Source organism: Doryrhamphus excisus, chromosome 17 (assembly GCF_030265055.1).
Source record: "Doryrhamphus excisus isolate RoL2022-K1 chromosome 17, RoL_Dexc_1.0, whole genome shotgun sequence".
NCBI lineage: Eukaryota > Metazoa > Chordata > Actinopteri > Syngnathiformes > Syngnathidae > Doryrhamphus > Doryrhamphus excisus.
Window position 1 is genome coordinate 15,005,558 of NC_080482.1, and position 17,049 is coordinate 15,022,606.

Consider the following 17,049-nt stretch of genomic DNA (forward strand, 5'->3'; position numbering starts at 1 on the left):
GCATATTTACAAGGTGATAAACAGGTTTTTTTATTCCTAATATGTCTTATTTTCTCTGATGATGTCTACTATATTGGGTAATAGGAGTGTAAAGGTGATTATAGGGATGCTATTTCATATCTAGAGGGCTCTAATAATGTTAAAAAGCATATTTACAAGGTGATAAACAGTTTTTTTTATTCCTAATATGTCTTATTTTCTCTGATGATGTCTACTATATTGGGTAATAGGAGTGTAAAGGTGATTATAGGGATGCTATTTCATATCTAGAGGGCTCTAATGATGTTAAAAAGCATATTTACAAGGTGATAAACAGTTTTTTTTATTCCTAATATGTCTTATTTTCTCTGATGATGTCTACTATATTGGGTAATAGGAGTGTAAAGGTGATTATAGGGATGCTATTTCATGTCTAGAGGGCTCTAATAATGTTAAAAAGCATATTTACAAGGTGATAAACAGGTTTTTTTATTCCTAATATGTCTTATTTTCTCTGATGATGTCTACTATATTGGGTAATAGGAGTGTAAAGGTGATTATAGGGATGCTATTTCATATCTAGAGGGCTCTAATAATGTTAAAAAGCATATTTACAAGGTGATAAACAGTTTTTTTTATTCCTAATATGTCTTATTTTCTCTGATGATGTCTACTATATTGGGTAATAGGAGTGTAAAGGTGATTATAGGGATGCTATTTCATGTCTAGAGGGCTCTAATAATGTTAAAAAGCATATTTACAAGGTGATAAACAGGTTTTTTTATTCCTAATATGTCTTATTTTCTCTGATGATGTCTACTATATTGGGTAATAGGAGTGTAAAGGTGATTATAGGGATGCTATTTCATATCTAGAGGGCTCTAATAATGTTAAAAAGCATATTTACAAGGTGATAAACAGTTTTTTTTATTCCTAATATGTCTTATTTTCTCTGATGATGTCTAGGTCATTATAGGGATGCTATTTCATGTCTAGAGGGCTCTAATAATGTTAAAAAGCATATTTACAAGGTGATAAACAGTTTTTTTTTATTCCTAATATGTCTTATTTTCTCTGATGAAGTCTACTATATTGGGTAAGGAATGTAAAGGTCATTATAGGGATGCTATTTCATGTCTAGAGGGCTCTAATAATGCTAAAAAGCATATTTACAAGGTGATAAACAGGTTTTGTTTATGTTATTTTCTCTGATGATGTCTACTATATTGGGTAATAGGAGTGTAAAGGTGATTATAGGGATGCTATTTCATATCTAGAGGGCTCTAATAATGTTAAAAAGCATATTTACAAGGTGATAAACAGGTTTTTTATTCCTAATATGTCTTATTTTCTCTGATGATGTCTACTAGTGTAAAGGTGATTATAGGGATGCTATTTCATGTCTAGAGGGCTCTAATAATGTTAAAAAGCATATTTACAAGGTGATAAAGGTGATTAAAGGTGATTATAGGGAGTCTTTTAAAAAAACTCTTGGCAGTATGGCATGCCAAAGTACACTTGCCCGACGGGAATATCACTGATTGGATTTACTTGCCCCAATTTTGTTTTAACTTGCCCCGGGCCATCGGTACATCGTTATTGTCGAGCCCTGCCTATAGAGTTATATATCAGTCACCTGTAACGATAACGCTGCCGCCTTTAAAAGGTGCAAAAGGTTTGCCAGAGACGTCTGTGGCATCACAAAGGCTACTTGGGAGTGTGTGCCCGAATACGGTGCACCTTGCTGGGCCACAGCAGGTGGCTCCCTCCGCTCTATACTCTGGTTCTCCTGATAGTAGTGATGTGCTCGTAGTAATGTCATGATATATACACTTGGTCAAAACCTTATTTGTTCAAGACCGGCACAATAATCCCTAATGAAAATCCTGAATAAAAACACGGTCTGAAGTGTAGATTACGTTGAGTATCTAGTCTGCTAAGGCGGCATGGAGGTCTAGTGGTTAGCGCGCAGACCTCACAGCTAGGAGACCAGGGTTCAATTCCAGTGGAGTGGAGTTTACATGTTCTCCCCGTGCATGCGTGGGTTTTCTCCGGGTACTCCGGTTTCCTCCCACATTCCAAAAACATGCTAGGCTAATTGGCGACTTCAAATTGTCCATAGGTATGAATGTGAATGGTTGTTTGTCTATATGTGCCCTGTGATTGGCTAGCGACCAGTCCAGGGTGTACCCCGCCTCTCGCCCAAAGACAGCTGGGATAGGCTCCAGCACCCCCGTGATCCTTGTGAGGAAAAAGCGGTAGAAAATGAATGAATGGCCTGCTAGCCTTTACAGGCCTGGATTTGCAACGCTGTTTTTAAACCATCATAGGTCTTAAAAGGGACCTATTATGCTCATTTTTCCACCCTTTGTATTGAATTGTGGTCTCCTATAGAGCAGCTACACACAATAACCCGCACAGAAAACTTTTTAGATTTTCCAGAATCTGCACCTATTCCAGCTGTATTTCCTTTGATTTGTGCTTCCCGCCAAAATGATCTGTTTTAATTTATTCCATACACATTAATTTATTCCTCCGGGCATGCCTAGTCCACTGTGATTGATGGTCACACGCCCAAAGTGCTTCCTGACTATGAACCATATATGGAAGTCCGTCCCTCTGTGACATCACAAAGGAGCAGTTTTACCACGCCTTTTGAAACCAAGCATTTTGAGCCATTCAGGGCTCACTTCCAAATGTGAAAACGTCATTATCTGAAACTTTGGCATAGTTTACCATGAGAATACAACATTCTAACTACATTTATAGGTCACATAGTCGACAGAGCATAATAAAACATTTGCACAATCAAAATAATTCAAGCAGTTTCTGAAAACAAAGGTTCTGTGGATTTCAAGTGATAAAAGTGTAATTATGGTAATACACTGCCACATGGTACTTCCGAAAGGATGAGGCTTTTATAAAAGCAGTGGGGGTTTGTTTACAGAAGAGCGCAAGGGTATTTGCAGCACAAAAAAAAGAGTTATGCAAACCTGGAGTGTATAATATCCAATTACGTTTCTCAAATTTTTTATATATCGGTATCCTGGTATAGATTTTTCCAATGATAAAGATAAAATGACTTATACTGGTATAAATGATTAAAGTAAACGAGTTTATGGATATGGAAGATGAATGAAATGTTGTCATTGTGAGAAGGAACATTCATGTAGGAATTGTGACTATTATTTACTCGTCAGACCTAAACATTTTTAAATGGTGATAAACGCCGGCTAAAGTTGGCTGAATCTCCTCTTACAGAGCGTGAATGGAAGCTTACAGGGGTTAGCTTAGTTTAGCATGCGAAGTGGTTGTGTGTGCGTGACTCGGGCTTGATGAGTATATTTTCAAAACATTGTGTTTTAACCCTCCTCTTGTGTTAGGGTCGGCACCGACCCGTTTTACATTTTAATGCATAAAAAGAATCACATAACATTTGTTTATTGCATCAAGGCTTTTTGACTTTGTCAGGAAACTCTATTTCAACAAAATAAAACCAAAAAAATCATTTTTACTACATTTTTAAATGGTCTGGTTGAAATTATGACCACTGTATTGTTAGGGTCGGTTTCCACCTGGTTATAATAATATGACTATAAAGCAATATTTTGAGCCAAAACTGAAATCATAAGTGTCCAATTAGCCAACACAATGACAACCAGCTCCTCTTCTCATCATGTAAGCTTCAGGGGATTCTCATTTTGACCGCTTTTCCAGTATACCAGCAGAAAAACAAGGTCCAGACATGTGAGGTGAATTCACTCATTTGACTGATGGCTGATTTCACATTTACAATTTGGATCATGGAAAGAATGGCAAGAAGTACAGTGAACCAAGATCTGGACCTGTTCTGCTTTTTCATTTCACTTTATACTAAAGTTCTGTTGCTGAAAACAATCACTTTTTCTACCTTTTCTTGACATGAATATATATGGGTCAAAATTCACCCCAACACCATAGATGTTGACCATAGATTCTTTAGTCATTAATACTAAAATGAGAAAATACATACAACTAATTGATTTAAGAGATATGTTCCATAGCCCTCAGTAATAGCCAGGTAACCAAAGAACCTTCAATTTATGAATATGATTCTTTTGAGGTTCATTTTTACCATTTTTGGAAATAGAAATGGAGGGGTATAGTGACAAAAAAAGGCCTACATGCCCACACCAAAAGTATTAAAAGCAACATTTTCATGGATGAGGAAGCCTAAGAAGGTAACCAAGACATGAGAAGCAAATTTGATGGTAACTTATTGTTTTTAGTGTATTTTATAGCTGATTTAATACATGGGTCAAAACCCACCCGTTAACATAAGAGATGATACTAGAAAGCTAACACAAGAGGAAGGTTAAGGCTTTGAAATGAAGAAAAAAAAAATGAGAAGCACGTTAATTTTTGAATGCAGTTCGCAAATATACATTCTCCACACACACAGAACACAATTCTGTGACCGTCCTTCAAAATAAGAGCGACGTTTGCGTCGAACAAAATAATAAATAATAAATAATAAATAATAAATAATAAATAATAAATAATAAATAATAAATAATAAATAATAAATAATAAATAATAAATAATAAATAATAAATAATAAATAATAAATAATAAATAATAAATAATAAATAATAAATATATTACTATATTTATAATATTATAATAATATAAATAATAATTGCCATTAACAGCTGTGGCTTTAGGCAACCTCCAGTGTGGTGTTTTTTTTAATTAACACCACAAAATGGCATCAAAGGGCATAACCCTAATAAATAATAAATAATATTATAAAAAATATTATAAATAATATTATATATTTAAATTATATATATTATAAATAATATATATATATATACATTACTATATTTATAATAATATAAATAATAATTGCCATTAACAGTGTGTCATAAAAATATCTTCCATATGCAGTTGGAATTTCATCACAAGCACAGGCATTACAGTTTGTTAAAGATTTAGCAGCAATGTGTGCAGAGGCTGACATCCCATTCGAAAAGTTAGCCACTGTTTTACCAATAAATACATTCATTCATTCATTTACCAATTTGGAGCCTATCCCAGCTGTCTTCGGGTGAGAGGCGGGGTACACCCTGGACTGGTGGCCAGCCAATCACAGGGCACATATAGACAAACAACCATTCACACTCACATTCATACCTATGGACAATTTGGAGTGGCCAATTAACCTAGCATGTTTTTGGAATGTGGGAGGAAACCGGAGTACACAAAGTATTAAATAGAATAAAAATTTGACATAATTTTATATCGTCATATCGCGATACATCCCAAAATATCCTGATATATGCAGTGGTAAGTGTGCACAGCAGAAGTGTACTTTTACAGTGAGAAAAATGTTAGCAATTTCTTGAAAATTTAAATGAAATAAGACAAAGTAATTCATTTTTTTGTATTGAAAAAGTATTCAAGCCTAACACAAACATATCGAAACGAACCGTTGCATCGCTAATGACAATCATTTTTTGACACACGGCTCATACCTCCTCCTTCAACCCTCCCGCTAACGTGCCGTGGATAATCTCCTCTGATGTCGTATCAACATTTGCAATACAAGTGACCATTTCAGTTATTAGATCTGTTTCAGGTCCAGAAAACCACCCCTCCTCTCTTCAATTGCCGTTGTTCATTCTTGACGCAATCCAGTTTTGATTCCTACATATGCCTGACACACTTAAGGTATCAAATGTATACAGTCGGGGAACAATGACGCAGAAGAAATTTAAATAAATATGGTGCTGTCTTATAATATCAGTCGGAATAAATACAATATATATCATTTTCATTTTTATTGTCCATTTTATTTGAACCTTCCTCTTGTGTTAGCTTTCTGGTATCATCTCTTATGTTAACGGGTGGGTTTTGACCCATGTATTAAATCAGCTATAAAATACACTAAAAACAATAAGTTACCATCAAATTTGCTTCTCATGTCTTGGTTACCTTCTTAGGCTTCCTCATCCATGAAAATGTTGCTTTTAATACTTTTGGTGTGGGCATGTAGGCCTTTTTTTGTCACTATACCCCTCCATTTCTATTTCCAAAAATGGTCAAATGAACCTCAAAAGAATCATATTCATAAATTGAAGGTTCTTTTGTTACCTGGCTATTACTGAGGGCTATAGAACATATCTCTTAAATCAATTAGTTGTATTTATTTTCTCATTTTAGTATTAATGACTAAAGAAACATCTATGGTGTTGGGGTGAATTTTGACCCATATATATTCATGTCAAGAAAAGGTAGAAAAAGTGATTGTTTTCAGCAACAGAACTTTAGTATAAAGTGAAATGAAAAAGCAGAACAGGTCCAGATCTTGGTTCACTGTACTTCTTGCCATTCTTTCCATGATCCAAATTGTAAATGTGAAATCAGCCATCAGTCAAATGAGTGAATTCACCTCACATGTCTGGACCTTGTTTTTCTGCTGGTATACTGGAAAAGCGGTCAAAATGAGAATCCCCTGAAGCTTACATGATGAGAAGAGGAGCTGGTTGTCATTGTGTTGGCTAATTGGACACTTATGATTTCAGTTTTGGCTCAAAATATTGCTTTATAGTCATATTATTATAACCGGGTCCAAACCGACCCTAACAATACAGTGGTCATAATTTCAACCAGACCATTTTAAAATGTAGTAAAAATGATTTTTTTGGTTTTATTTTGTTGAAATAGAGTTTCCTGACAAAGTCAAAAAGCCTTGATGCAATAAACAAATGTTATGTGATTCTTTTTATGCATTAAAATGTAAAACGGGTCGGTGCCGACCCTAACACAAGAGGAGGGTTAAATTGTCCATGAATGTGAGTGTGAATGGTTGTTAAATGGTGGTTTGTTTGAGGGTGTACCCCGCCTCTCGCCCGAAGTCAGCTGGGGTAGGCTCCAGCACATGCATATGCAGAGGGAAGGCTTAGACGCATTATCATTTGACAACATCATCAGTATACCACAAGAAAATCTATAATTGGATCCCTTTTGTTTCACAGACCACAAACGACTGGCCAGACACAAATGGGTTTTTTTTCTTCTCATTTTTTCATTTCTTGGACTACGTTATGCTAGCCATAGCATTTCAGTATGTGGAATCAAACTATGGAATGGATTGAGTAAGGACCTCAAACAATGCACAACGATGAGCCAATTCAAGAAACAATACAAGCAGTTGATGTTTGCTAAATACAAGGATGAAGAGTCTTGAACCAGTCATGATGTGCTATATATATCACTATATTGACACTTACTATGGTACACATTATAGCATTGGATGCTCATATCACCTCCTACTTCGTTACGAGGTACATTTTTTTTTTTTTTTTTAAATACTTACACTGTATTATGGAAAGCAGGAAGTGAACAAATGTAACAGTTAGTGATTGTAAAAGTACCAGATGGAGGGGTAGGATTTAATAAGCTTTGCTTCTTCCTACTCCTTTTGGACATGTGGAACTGGGAACTGATTATGGGATGCACTCAATTGTAATCTGATGCATGTTCAAATGAAATTAAACCATTACCATTACTATTACCATTACCATATTAGAAACGACTGCTGATAATACACGGAAGAACAATACAACAGCAACCGTAATTCATTATCCACGTAAACAACACAAGCATGTATGCACGTTCTAACAACATAAGATTATAATGGAATCCAAATGGAAACGATAAAGAGGGTTACCGACAAGATCGTAGAACCGCTGACATACATCATTCCGTCATTCACCATTCCAGACTGGTACATTTCCAAACAAAACAAAAACAGCTAAAGAACTTTGAATTAAAAAAAAATAGAAACAAACATCAATTTACAAAATACCGACCAGTTTCCTTATTACCACTATTTACTAAAATGAACTATTCGATAACAGGTTGAACAAATGTACGTATTAATAAGAATGTATTACTCGTAGATAGCCAATATGGAAACAAAGCTAACATTTCAACCTTAATATTAATTTATTAATCTTAATAAAGCTACATAGCTCACAGGAAGCAACATGTGAATTGAGGGGAATACACAAGTACGTGTGGAGTACCCCAGGGGTCAATACTGGGACCCAAACTGTTCACGTTTATATCAATGACATCTGTAAAGTGAGTACTAGACACAGGAGCCAATTAAAAAGTCACAAAAAAGCCCCGCCCTGCTTTTACTCATGTTTTAACTGTGTATAAACGAATGAATGTTATATTTTTACTTATCTTTTACTTTGTTTACTTGTTTTTATTCAACTCAATTTTTTTTTGATTGATTGATTTTCTTTATTCTTGATTTGTTTATTTATTTTTCATCTTATTTTGTGTAGAAAAATAAAAAGTAAGATATTTGAGAACAGTGGAATGTCTTATCAGAGCTTTTATTGTAGAAAATCGGAACCAAAGCACTGAAAAAGTTTGTATATTTTTCTGTTTTTAATAAATGCGTTGTTTTTTTTTTTTTTTTTAAACCTGATGTGGCCCAGCCTTGCCCAGACCCTAGCTCCAGTGGCCCCCAGGTAAATTGAGTTTGAGACCCCTGGTTTAGGACATCCCTAATTTGGTCCTCATAGTGTCGGATGAGAAACATTCTGGGATTGAGTACCCCTGTAATAAAGTGTTTTATCTTATCAATCAAACATAATTATTGATAGATTACAAAAAGAATCCATAGCTGTAGCCCGAAATGAAATTGCAATATGGATGATGTACGCTGTATAAGTTATGTAAGTTTTACTTTTGGTGCATTCAAGGACCGTCAAATAAAGTGCTTGAGGAAAAAAAGTATTATCAGTGAAGCATTAAGACTAGGGGGTGTCACGAGACAAGATGTTGCACGGGATTGGGTCCTTACGAACGAGACGAGGCATGAGATGTGAACATTAATTCTGCTTAACGTACGCATCCTATAACGCCTTCCACACTGTATTATCATTCATAGCAGTTGTGCCACAGTTCACAGTCTGATTGGCGTCTGGCTGCTCTTTTGTCATGATACAGCTTTTCTGCTACGTTTTAATCCAGGGGTGGGCAAACTTTTTGACTCGCGGGCCGCATTAATTTAACAAAATTGACGGGGGGGGGATTATGTAGTATTTTACACGTAACAGTCCATTTTTACACCTATATTTTTACACATATTTTACATGTAAAAGTGTCATGCAATCTGCTATATGTGCACTTTGAAATCATTTATTTGATGTAAAGTGTGTTATAAATGTATTATTATTGTTATTTTTATTAGAATTATTATTATTATTAGTTATAGTAATGTTATATTATTATTATTATTATTATTTTGTTAATAATAATAATATTACTACCATTATTATATTAATATTATTAACAACAATATTAATATAATAGTAGTATTATTATCATTATTGACAACAACATTATTATTATTATTATTATTTGTATTACTATTATTGTGCTTGTGCTCCTTTTTCCAGGAGTATTTTGTAATATTACTACCATTATTATATTAATATTATTAACAACAATATTAATATAATAGTAGTATTATTATCATTATTGACAACATTATTATTATTATTATTATTATTATTACTATTATTGTGCTTGTGCTCCTTTTTCCAGGAGTATTTTGTAATATTACTACCATTATTATATTTATATTATTAACAACAATATTAATATAATAGTAGTATTATTATCATTATTGACAACATTATTATTATTATTATTATTATTACTATTATTGTGCTTGTGCTCCTTTTTCCAGGAGTATTTTGTAATATTACTACCATTATTATATTTATATTATTAACAACAATATTAATATAATAGTAGTATTATTATCATTATTGACAACGTTATTATTATTATTACTATTATTGTGCTTGTGCTCCTTTTTCCAGGAGCATTTTGTAAACAACAGACCACATCAAATAACGAAATTGATAAAGCAGCTACCTCAACCATCAAAAAGTTGGCTCAAGCCACGATGCCAGGTTGTATGTTGAGTTTAAATGAAATACTTTGGAAAAAAACAGGCGGGCCATATTGAAACACTTGGCGGGCCGGATGTGGCCCCCGGGCCGTAGTTTGCCCACCCCTGTTTTAATCTCACCAAAATTCACCCCGATGATAATGACTTAATCATGCAAAGTTTTAGCCACCTGTATGAATTATTACACAGTGAATGAAAGGTGTTTTAGCCAATTTTTAAATAAAATCCACATTTTTTTTTTTGCAGGGTTGTAAATGCTGAATGGTGAATGTGGCCTATTGGCAGGACGGGCGCATTACCTGCTGCTGCTCGGCCATGGAGTGGATGGAGCTGAAGGAGGGGTGTGTATGCGTGTGCTGGCTGGTCATGGCTGGCTCAGCGAGGGAGAAGCCCTGGGCAGTAGAGGAGGAGGAGGAAGAGGAGGAGGAGGAGGAGGAGGTGGGCGGACATCCTGAGCTGCTTACACCTGAAGAGAAACAGCGAGACAAGACGCACGGTTAGGGAGGGGAATCCCCAGATTCCAAATCATTCGACCTAAAACGTCAAATTCTTCTCAAATCAGAAGAGAACACTATCATATAGAACTGTTGACATATGATTTGGATTTGCTTGTTGCCTGTGTGGTACATGAAAAATACCAAAATGGACACCTGCATTCTTTTTTTTCCCATGGGCCATGGCCAAGACCAAAGAGCTGTAGGCCTGCACCAAGACTGGAATGGACTACAACAAAGGTAGGGAACCAATGGCTCGGGAGCCAGGTAGGGCTCTTTTGATGACTGTATCAACAACAAGGAAGCAACGTGTGAATTGAGGGGAATACACAAGTACGTGTGGAGTACCCCAGGGGTCAATACTGGGACCCAAACTGTTCACGTTTATATCAATGACATCTGTAAAGTGAGTACTAGACACAGGAGCCAATTAAAAAGTCACAAAAAAGCCCCGCCCTGCTTTTACTCATGTTTTAACTGTGTATAAACGAATGAATGTTGTATTTTAACGTATCTTTTACTCTTGTTGTTGATACAGTCATCAAAAGAGCCCTACCTTCCCCCTAGGGAACCAATGGCTCGGGAGCCAGGTAGGGCTCTTTTGATGACTGTATCTGGCTCTCAAGCATTTACCACAATAAAAATGTATGTTTGCTAACAAGTAAACATCACAGAAATGACTGTTAAAAATATTAAAAATCAACAACTTTCTTATGCATTTTAATCCGTCCATCTATTTTCTACTGCAATACGGCCGACCATATCTATCTTTCCTGATGATATTTTCCAGGTCAAACACCAAAACTCGATTATTACTGGGTAATGCGGTCGTGTACCTCGGTCATTAAGATGTAAATGTAAACTTTCCTCCTTTAGTCAAATAGTCACCTAGCTAAAGCTGCAGAACCAAGCCTTCTGGCAAAGATGGCCAAAAGAATGAAATATACGGAGTACGGTGCAAAACCATGCAGCAGCAGAAGTTGCATTAATGGCAGCAAGTATTTGATTTATTATTGGACACTGCGCTGCTCACAAAAGTGTGCTGGCCACACCCCCTTGGCGTGGGGTAGTGTGCCTGGTCTACGTAATTAGAGCCCATTATATCTAAAACTGTTGGTCTTACATAAAAATGCACACATTTTATTGCATTCAATGTTTAAAAAAATGTATATGGCTCTCACAGATACACTTTTTAAAATGGCTCTTGTAGCCAAAAAGGTTCCCGACCCCTGGACTACAAGATCATGAAGCATGAGACTATGGGTGATAAAACAGCTTTGCTCTGGAGCTCCATGCAGGATTTCAGCTACAGTCATTTCATTCCAGTCTGTGCAAAACATGACCATCGCATAAAGTGGCACAAAGAAAAGTAACGAAAAACACTAAATCATGTCCTGATCATGAGAGGAAATAATGCTTATTACATGAATCATTTAATGATAGGTGGGCGGCACCGTGGTCGAATTCAAACAACCATTCACACTCACATTCATACCTAAATACCAATTTGGAGTCACCAATTAACCTAGCATGTTTTTGGAATGTGGGAGGAAACCGGAGTACCCGGAGAAAACCCACGCAAACTCCACACAGAGATGGCCGAGGGTGGAATTGAACCCTGGTCTCCCTCCTAGCTGTTCGGTCCGCGTGCTAACCACTCGCCCACCGTGCCGCCCATATCTGATTCCCTGAGGCAAAAACAGGAATATGGGAAACCCTGGCCACACTGGTTGAATTCTTGGTTAAAAAGTCACAGAATCCATTTAAGGTTGTGGAATAGTTTCGGATTGTATTGGTCCAAAAAATAGAAAATCACAAAAATCAAAGTAAAAAAAATAAATTGAATTAACTAACAAACTACCAAACGGTTTCCTCCCACATTCCAAAAAAAAACATGCTAGGTTAATTGGCGACTCCAAATTGTCCATAGGTGTGAATGTGAGTGTGAATGGTTGTTTGTCTATATGTGCCCTGTGATTGGCTGGCGACCAGTCCAGGGTTTACCCCGCCTCTTGCCCAAAAACAGCTGGGATAGGCTCCAGCACCCCCACGACCCTCACGAGGATAAGTGGTAGAAAATGAATGAATGAATGAATTAATGTTGTGACAATAAAGTTTAAATATTATAGGAATAAAATTCTTATAATCAGGGGGTCAATATGGGAAGTTTCCTTTAATGGCGGTATTGACATTCGGTAGTCTACCAAACATGCGTTCAAGGACTGTCCAAAAAAGTGCAAGAGGTCAATGATCGGAACAAATAACACGTACATGAAAAAACGATGGGATATCTAACTGTATATTATGTTGAGGATAAAATAATGACCCATATTTGCAAAACTGATATCCCTTTACAACAAAATAATTTAATGTAAACATTGCCTGTTAATGTTGTTATTGTCTTAGCATTAAACAATAACAAAAACATTACGTCTCTATAGTATGAATGAACCCCACCAGCCTTTCCACTGGAGATTTGTGAAAACAGGAAATGGTCAGTGGGTCAAAAAAGGTTGAGAACCACCGTAATAGACCATCCACTCACATTTTCATCCAGTTTTGTCAACAAAAACACAAACACGACTCATCACGTTTTAGTCAGCAAAAAGCCAGCTCGTCACCGTCCTATTTTCGTCATTTGTCAACCAAATAATTTCATCTTCAATAACAAAAACAACACTGTGTTACAAGAATAAAGTAAAAATATTAAGCTAGATAGATACTTTACTCATTTCCAAGAGAAATCCAAAGGTTTAGGAGACTTCAAGAATACAAGGAAAGGTCATTTAAAAGCATTAAATGAAAATATATATATAAAAAAGATGTTTTCATAATATTATGAGAAACAAAAAACGTCAAATAAAGCTGTCATTTTTGGAAATCTTATGAGACTAAAGTCATAATTAGGAGGAAAATGTAGAAAAAGAAAGCTGAAATTGTTTGGGAAAAAACAACAGCAAAAATAGTGTGAAAAATAAGAAAGTCAAAATATGAAGAGCAAAAAGTTGTCCAATGAGAAAACAGAAATTGCAATTTCATGAGAATAATATTATGAGGAAAAATAATGTCACTTTAGTAAATAGTACAAAAAAAGTGTAAAAAAATAAAATTAAGGTGTAATAAAAAATGTGTACTCATAGCTGTCGCAAAGGTGAGAAGCATTTTTTTCTTCAAATATTCAGAACTACTCTTAACAAAATAAAAGTGGCCCCTGCAACCTCTCATTTTGGACTATGTGGCCCTTGCTGGAAGAAGTGTAGATGATGATGGTTGGTCTGGGTGATGGAAGCCGGGATAATTGATGTTGACATGACAAAGCAGAGAATGCATGAGACTGTTGCAGAAATCATGACACTGTGACGTGAGGAAATATCTGCCTAGTACTGAGAAAGGGGCGCCGTCTCTTTAAGAGGCTGAGAAGCACTCACAGAACTTTCTTCCTCTGACATCACCCGTCTTGCGCTGCCATAGGTTGGGCCTCCCTCTTTTTGCGCCACCTGACTGGCTGCTGGTATCTAAGGGCTGGCCGGCCAGCGCTCTATAAATAAACTCAGTGCTGTCTCAGCAAGCAGCCTACAACACTCATTAGCTACTTCTCTTCCGCCTCTCTCCTGCTTCGGCGAGCGGCTTCCAATAGCAAGCCTGGCTCCCAGCAGCGAGCTGACATCCTCTCCCCTAGCAACCCGGCCCACTCCGCTGCTCACTCCTCCCCCTTTCCTTCATCATCCAGTCTCCAATTTTGTCTTCTTATACACGTCCGGAGAATCCTCCATTCCTCGCGTCTGTCCCGCTTCCTCCTCATTTTCATCCCTTTCACGTCTTCATCAGTGTTTTGGATACGCGCAATCACGCGAGCAACGCCGGGGAGTCGACACACAGTATTTCAATCAAGTGAGCAGATGATTCAAGACAATATGGGTGTTGCTATGGTATCTGCTCCATACGTATGAATAAACACGTAACATAACCACATCACCAGAAGAATGTCAGCTAAAGTAATGGTAATGGTTTTACTTCATTTGAACATGCATCCCATAATCAGTTCACAGTTCCACATGTCCAAAAGGAGTAGGAAGAAGCAAAGCTTATTAAATCCTACCCCTCCATCTGGTACTTTTACAATCACTAACTGTTACATTTGTTCACTTCCTGCTTTCCATAATACAGTTTAAGGTTTTGTTTTGTTTTTTTAATAATGCACCTCGTACCAAAGTAGGAGGTGATATGAGCATCCAATGCCATAATGTGTACCATAGTGCGTGTCAATATAGTGATATATATAGCACATCATGACTGGTTCAAGACTCTTCATCCTTGTATTTAGCAAACATCAACTGCTTGTATTGTTTCTTGAATTGGCTCATCGTTGTGCATTGTTTGAGGTCCTTACTCAATCCATTCCATAGTTTGATTCCACATACTGAAATGCTATGGCTAGCATAACGTAGTCCTAGCATAGAAGTGTTTCAAATGTACTTCTTCCCTGAGATCATATTTCTCCTCTCTTGTAGAGAAGTATTGGATTACATTTTTAGCTAATTGGTTATTTTTAGCCTTATGCATTATTTTAGCTGTTTGAAGATGAACTATATCAGCAAGTTGAAGTATTTGTGATTTTAGAAATAAGGAGTTAGTATGTTCTCTGTAGGCGCCATTGTGAATTATCCTTACTGACCTTTTTTGCAGTACATTTACTTTTACATTTACAAAGTCTAAATGAATCGCAACTTAGCTTATAAAAGAAGTTAAGCAAGAGGAAGAAGTTGAATGGACAAACGTGGAACATAAGTGAACGGTCCGAGACCAGCATGTCAGCAATTAGCCCTGATGATTTCCACCTTAACATAATTTGCCAATGAAAGTGGAATCGACTGTTAAAAGTGGAATCTCATTTACATTGACATCATGTCAATTAGAGCTGCAACTAAGAATTATTTTAAGAACCGACTCATCGGTGCATTATTTTGTTGATTAAGCCATGAATCGGATTAAAAAAAAACACACATTTTTAATTTGCACATCTTGATACAGAAATAGAAGATTAAAATTCATTCATTCATTTTCTACCGCTTATCCTCACAAGGGTCGCGGGGGTGCTGGAGCCTATCCCAGCTGTCTTCGGGCTGGACTGGTGGCCAGCCAATCACAGGGCACATATAGACAAACAACCATTCACACTCACATTCATACCTATGGACAATTTGGAGTGGCTAATTAACCTAGCATGTTTTTGGAATGTGGGAGGAAACCGGAGTACCCGGAGAAAACCCACGCATGCACGGGGAGAACATGCAAACTCCACACAGAGATGGCCGAGGGTGGAATTGAACCCTGGTCTCCTAGCTGTGAGGTCTGTGCGCTAACCTTTTTCGCACCTTTTTAAATTTTCAATGTACAGAAAATTACTGCTTTTTGATTATCATTAATAATTATTACAACATCTTCCTGTGCAAAAGGACGTGTCTCTGTTTTTTTCTGTTTTTTTAAACATTGTCTAGTATTTTCATATTTTTGAATGATTTTTTTATACCTTTTTTTAATTGTCATTTTATTTATTTTATTTTTAAAAAAGCATTTTAGACATTTCAAGGGGAAAATGTCCTAATTATTTCAGCGTCTTGCTTCAGTGGCAATGTTTTTTTACATATATTGTTTCAGGTTTAAATATTTTTTTAGTTTACCAACAGATTTAATTAAATATATTTTTTTGTATTTTTACCTTTTAAAGTTTTTTTTATTTCATTTTATTTTTTATTTTTTTTGCCCAATTCTTGCTGCCAGCTCATCATGTGAATGGAGCTGGCATTCTAACTCAGTTTCTGAACACCCATCGTATGCACTTGGTCTGTCAGAGAATAAGAACATGGAGCAGGAGGGATCAGCCATTTTATGGCTATATACAGTAGAGCCAGTATTCACACCCGTCTTGATGGACTGTGGACTTTTTGGAGACCGTGACACATCCAACATGGCCGGTTGTCAGCCTTGACAGCTTGATGCAGTGGTAGGAATTGGAATAAGCTGTATCCCGAAACTCACTGACCTTCAAATGAGTCCAAATTCATCTACCGTATTTTCCAGACTATAAAAGTCGCACTTTTTTCATAGGTTGGCTGTTCCTGCGACTTATACTCCAGAGTGACTTATAAATGAGAAAACTGTTTATGTTACATAAACACTGGACACCTTTTCTGTTCATGTTTATTTTTGGTGTAGCTGAATAAGCATTGTGTTAGCATATCTTACATCTATTTAGCCTGTTAGCTATTCTTTTATTGTTAGAACTTGTCTTCCAAGAGGATGTAATGTCGGTTTTTGTCAAGTAGTTTGGAAAATAAATTACCCACAAAAAATGCGACTTATGTATGTTTTTTTCTACCTAGTTATGCATTTTTGGTCTTGTGCGACTTATATGCCGTAGCGACTTATAGTCCATAAAATACGGTACTTGTTCCACCAATATGCTGTATATTTTATCTCATGCTATTAAAAACCAGAAGAGCAAATTCAACAGCAATATTTACTTTCTTGAACCAGGATACCAAGTTGTTTTACAAAATCTGCCATTTAGTCATTGGTCTGTATTGCTCA

At 36.3% G+C, this 17,049-nt stretch overlaps 1 protein-coding gene across 2 annotated transcripts in view; it reads right to left on the minus strand.

The window, feature by feature from the left end:
* Positions 1-17,049, minus strand: part of dyrk1b (dual-specificity tyrosine-(Y)-phosphorylation regulated kinase 1B) — an 82,730-nt gene that overhangs the window by 17,888 nt on the left and 47,793 nt on the right. For both annotated transcript variants that reach the window (XM_058054085.1, XM_058054084.1), the window contains exon 2: positions 10,264-10,430. In XM_058054085.1, coding sequence (XP_057910068.1) covers positions 10,264-10,332 — 69 coding nt within the window. In that variant the 5' untranslated portion in view covers positions 10,333-10,430. The remainder of the gene's footprint in view (positions 1-10,263; positions 10,431-17,049) is intronic.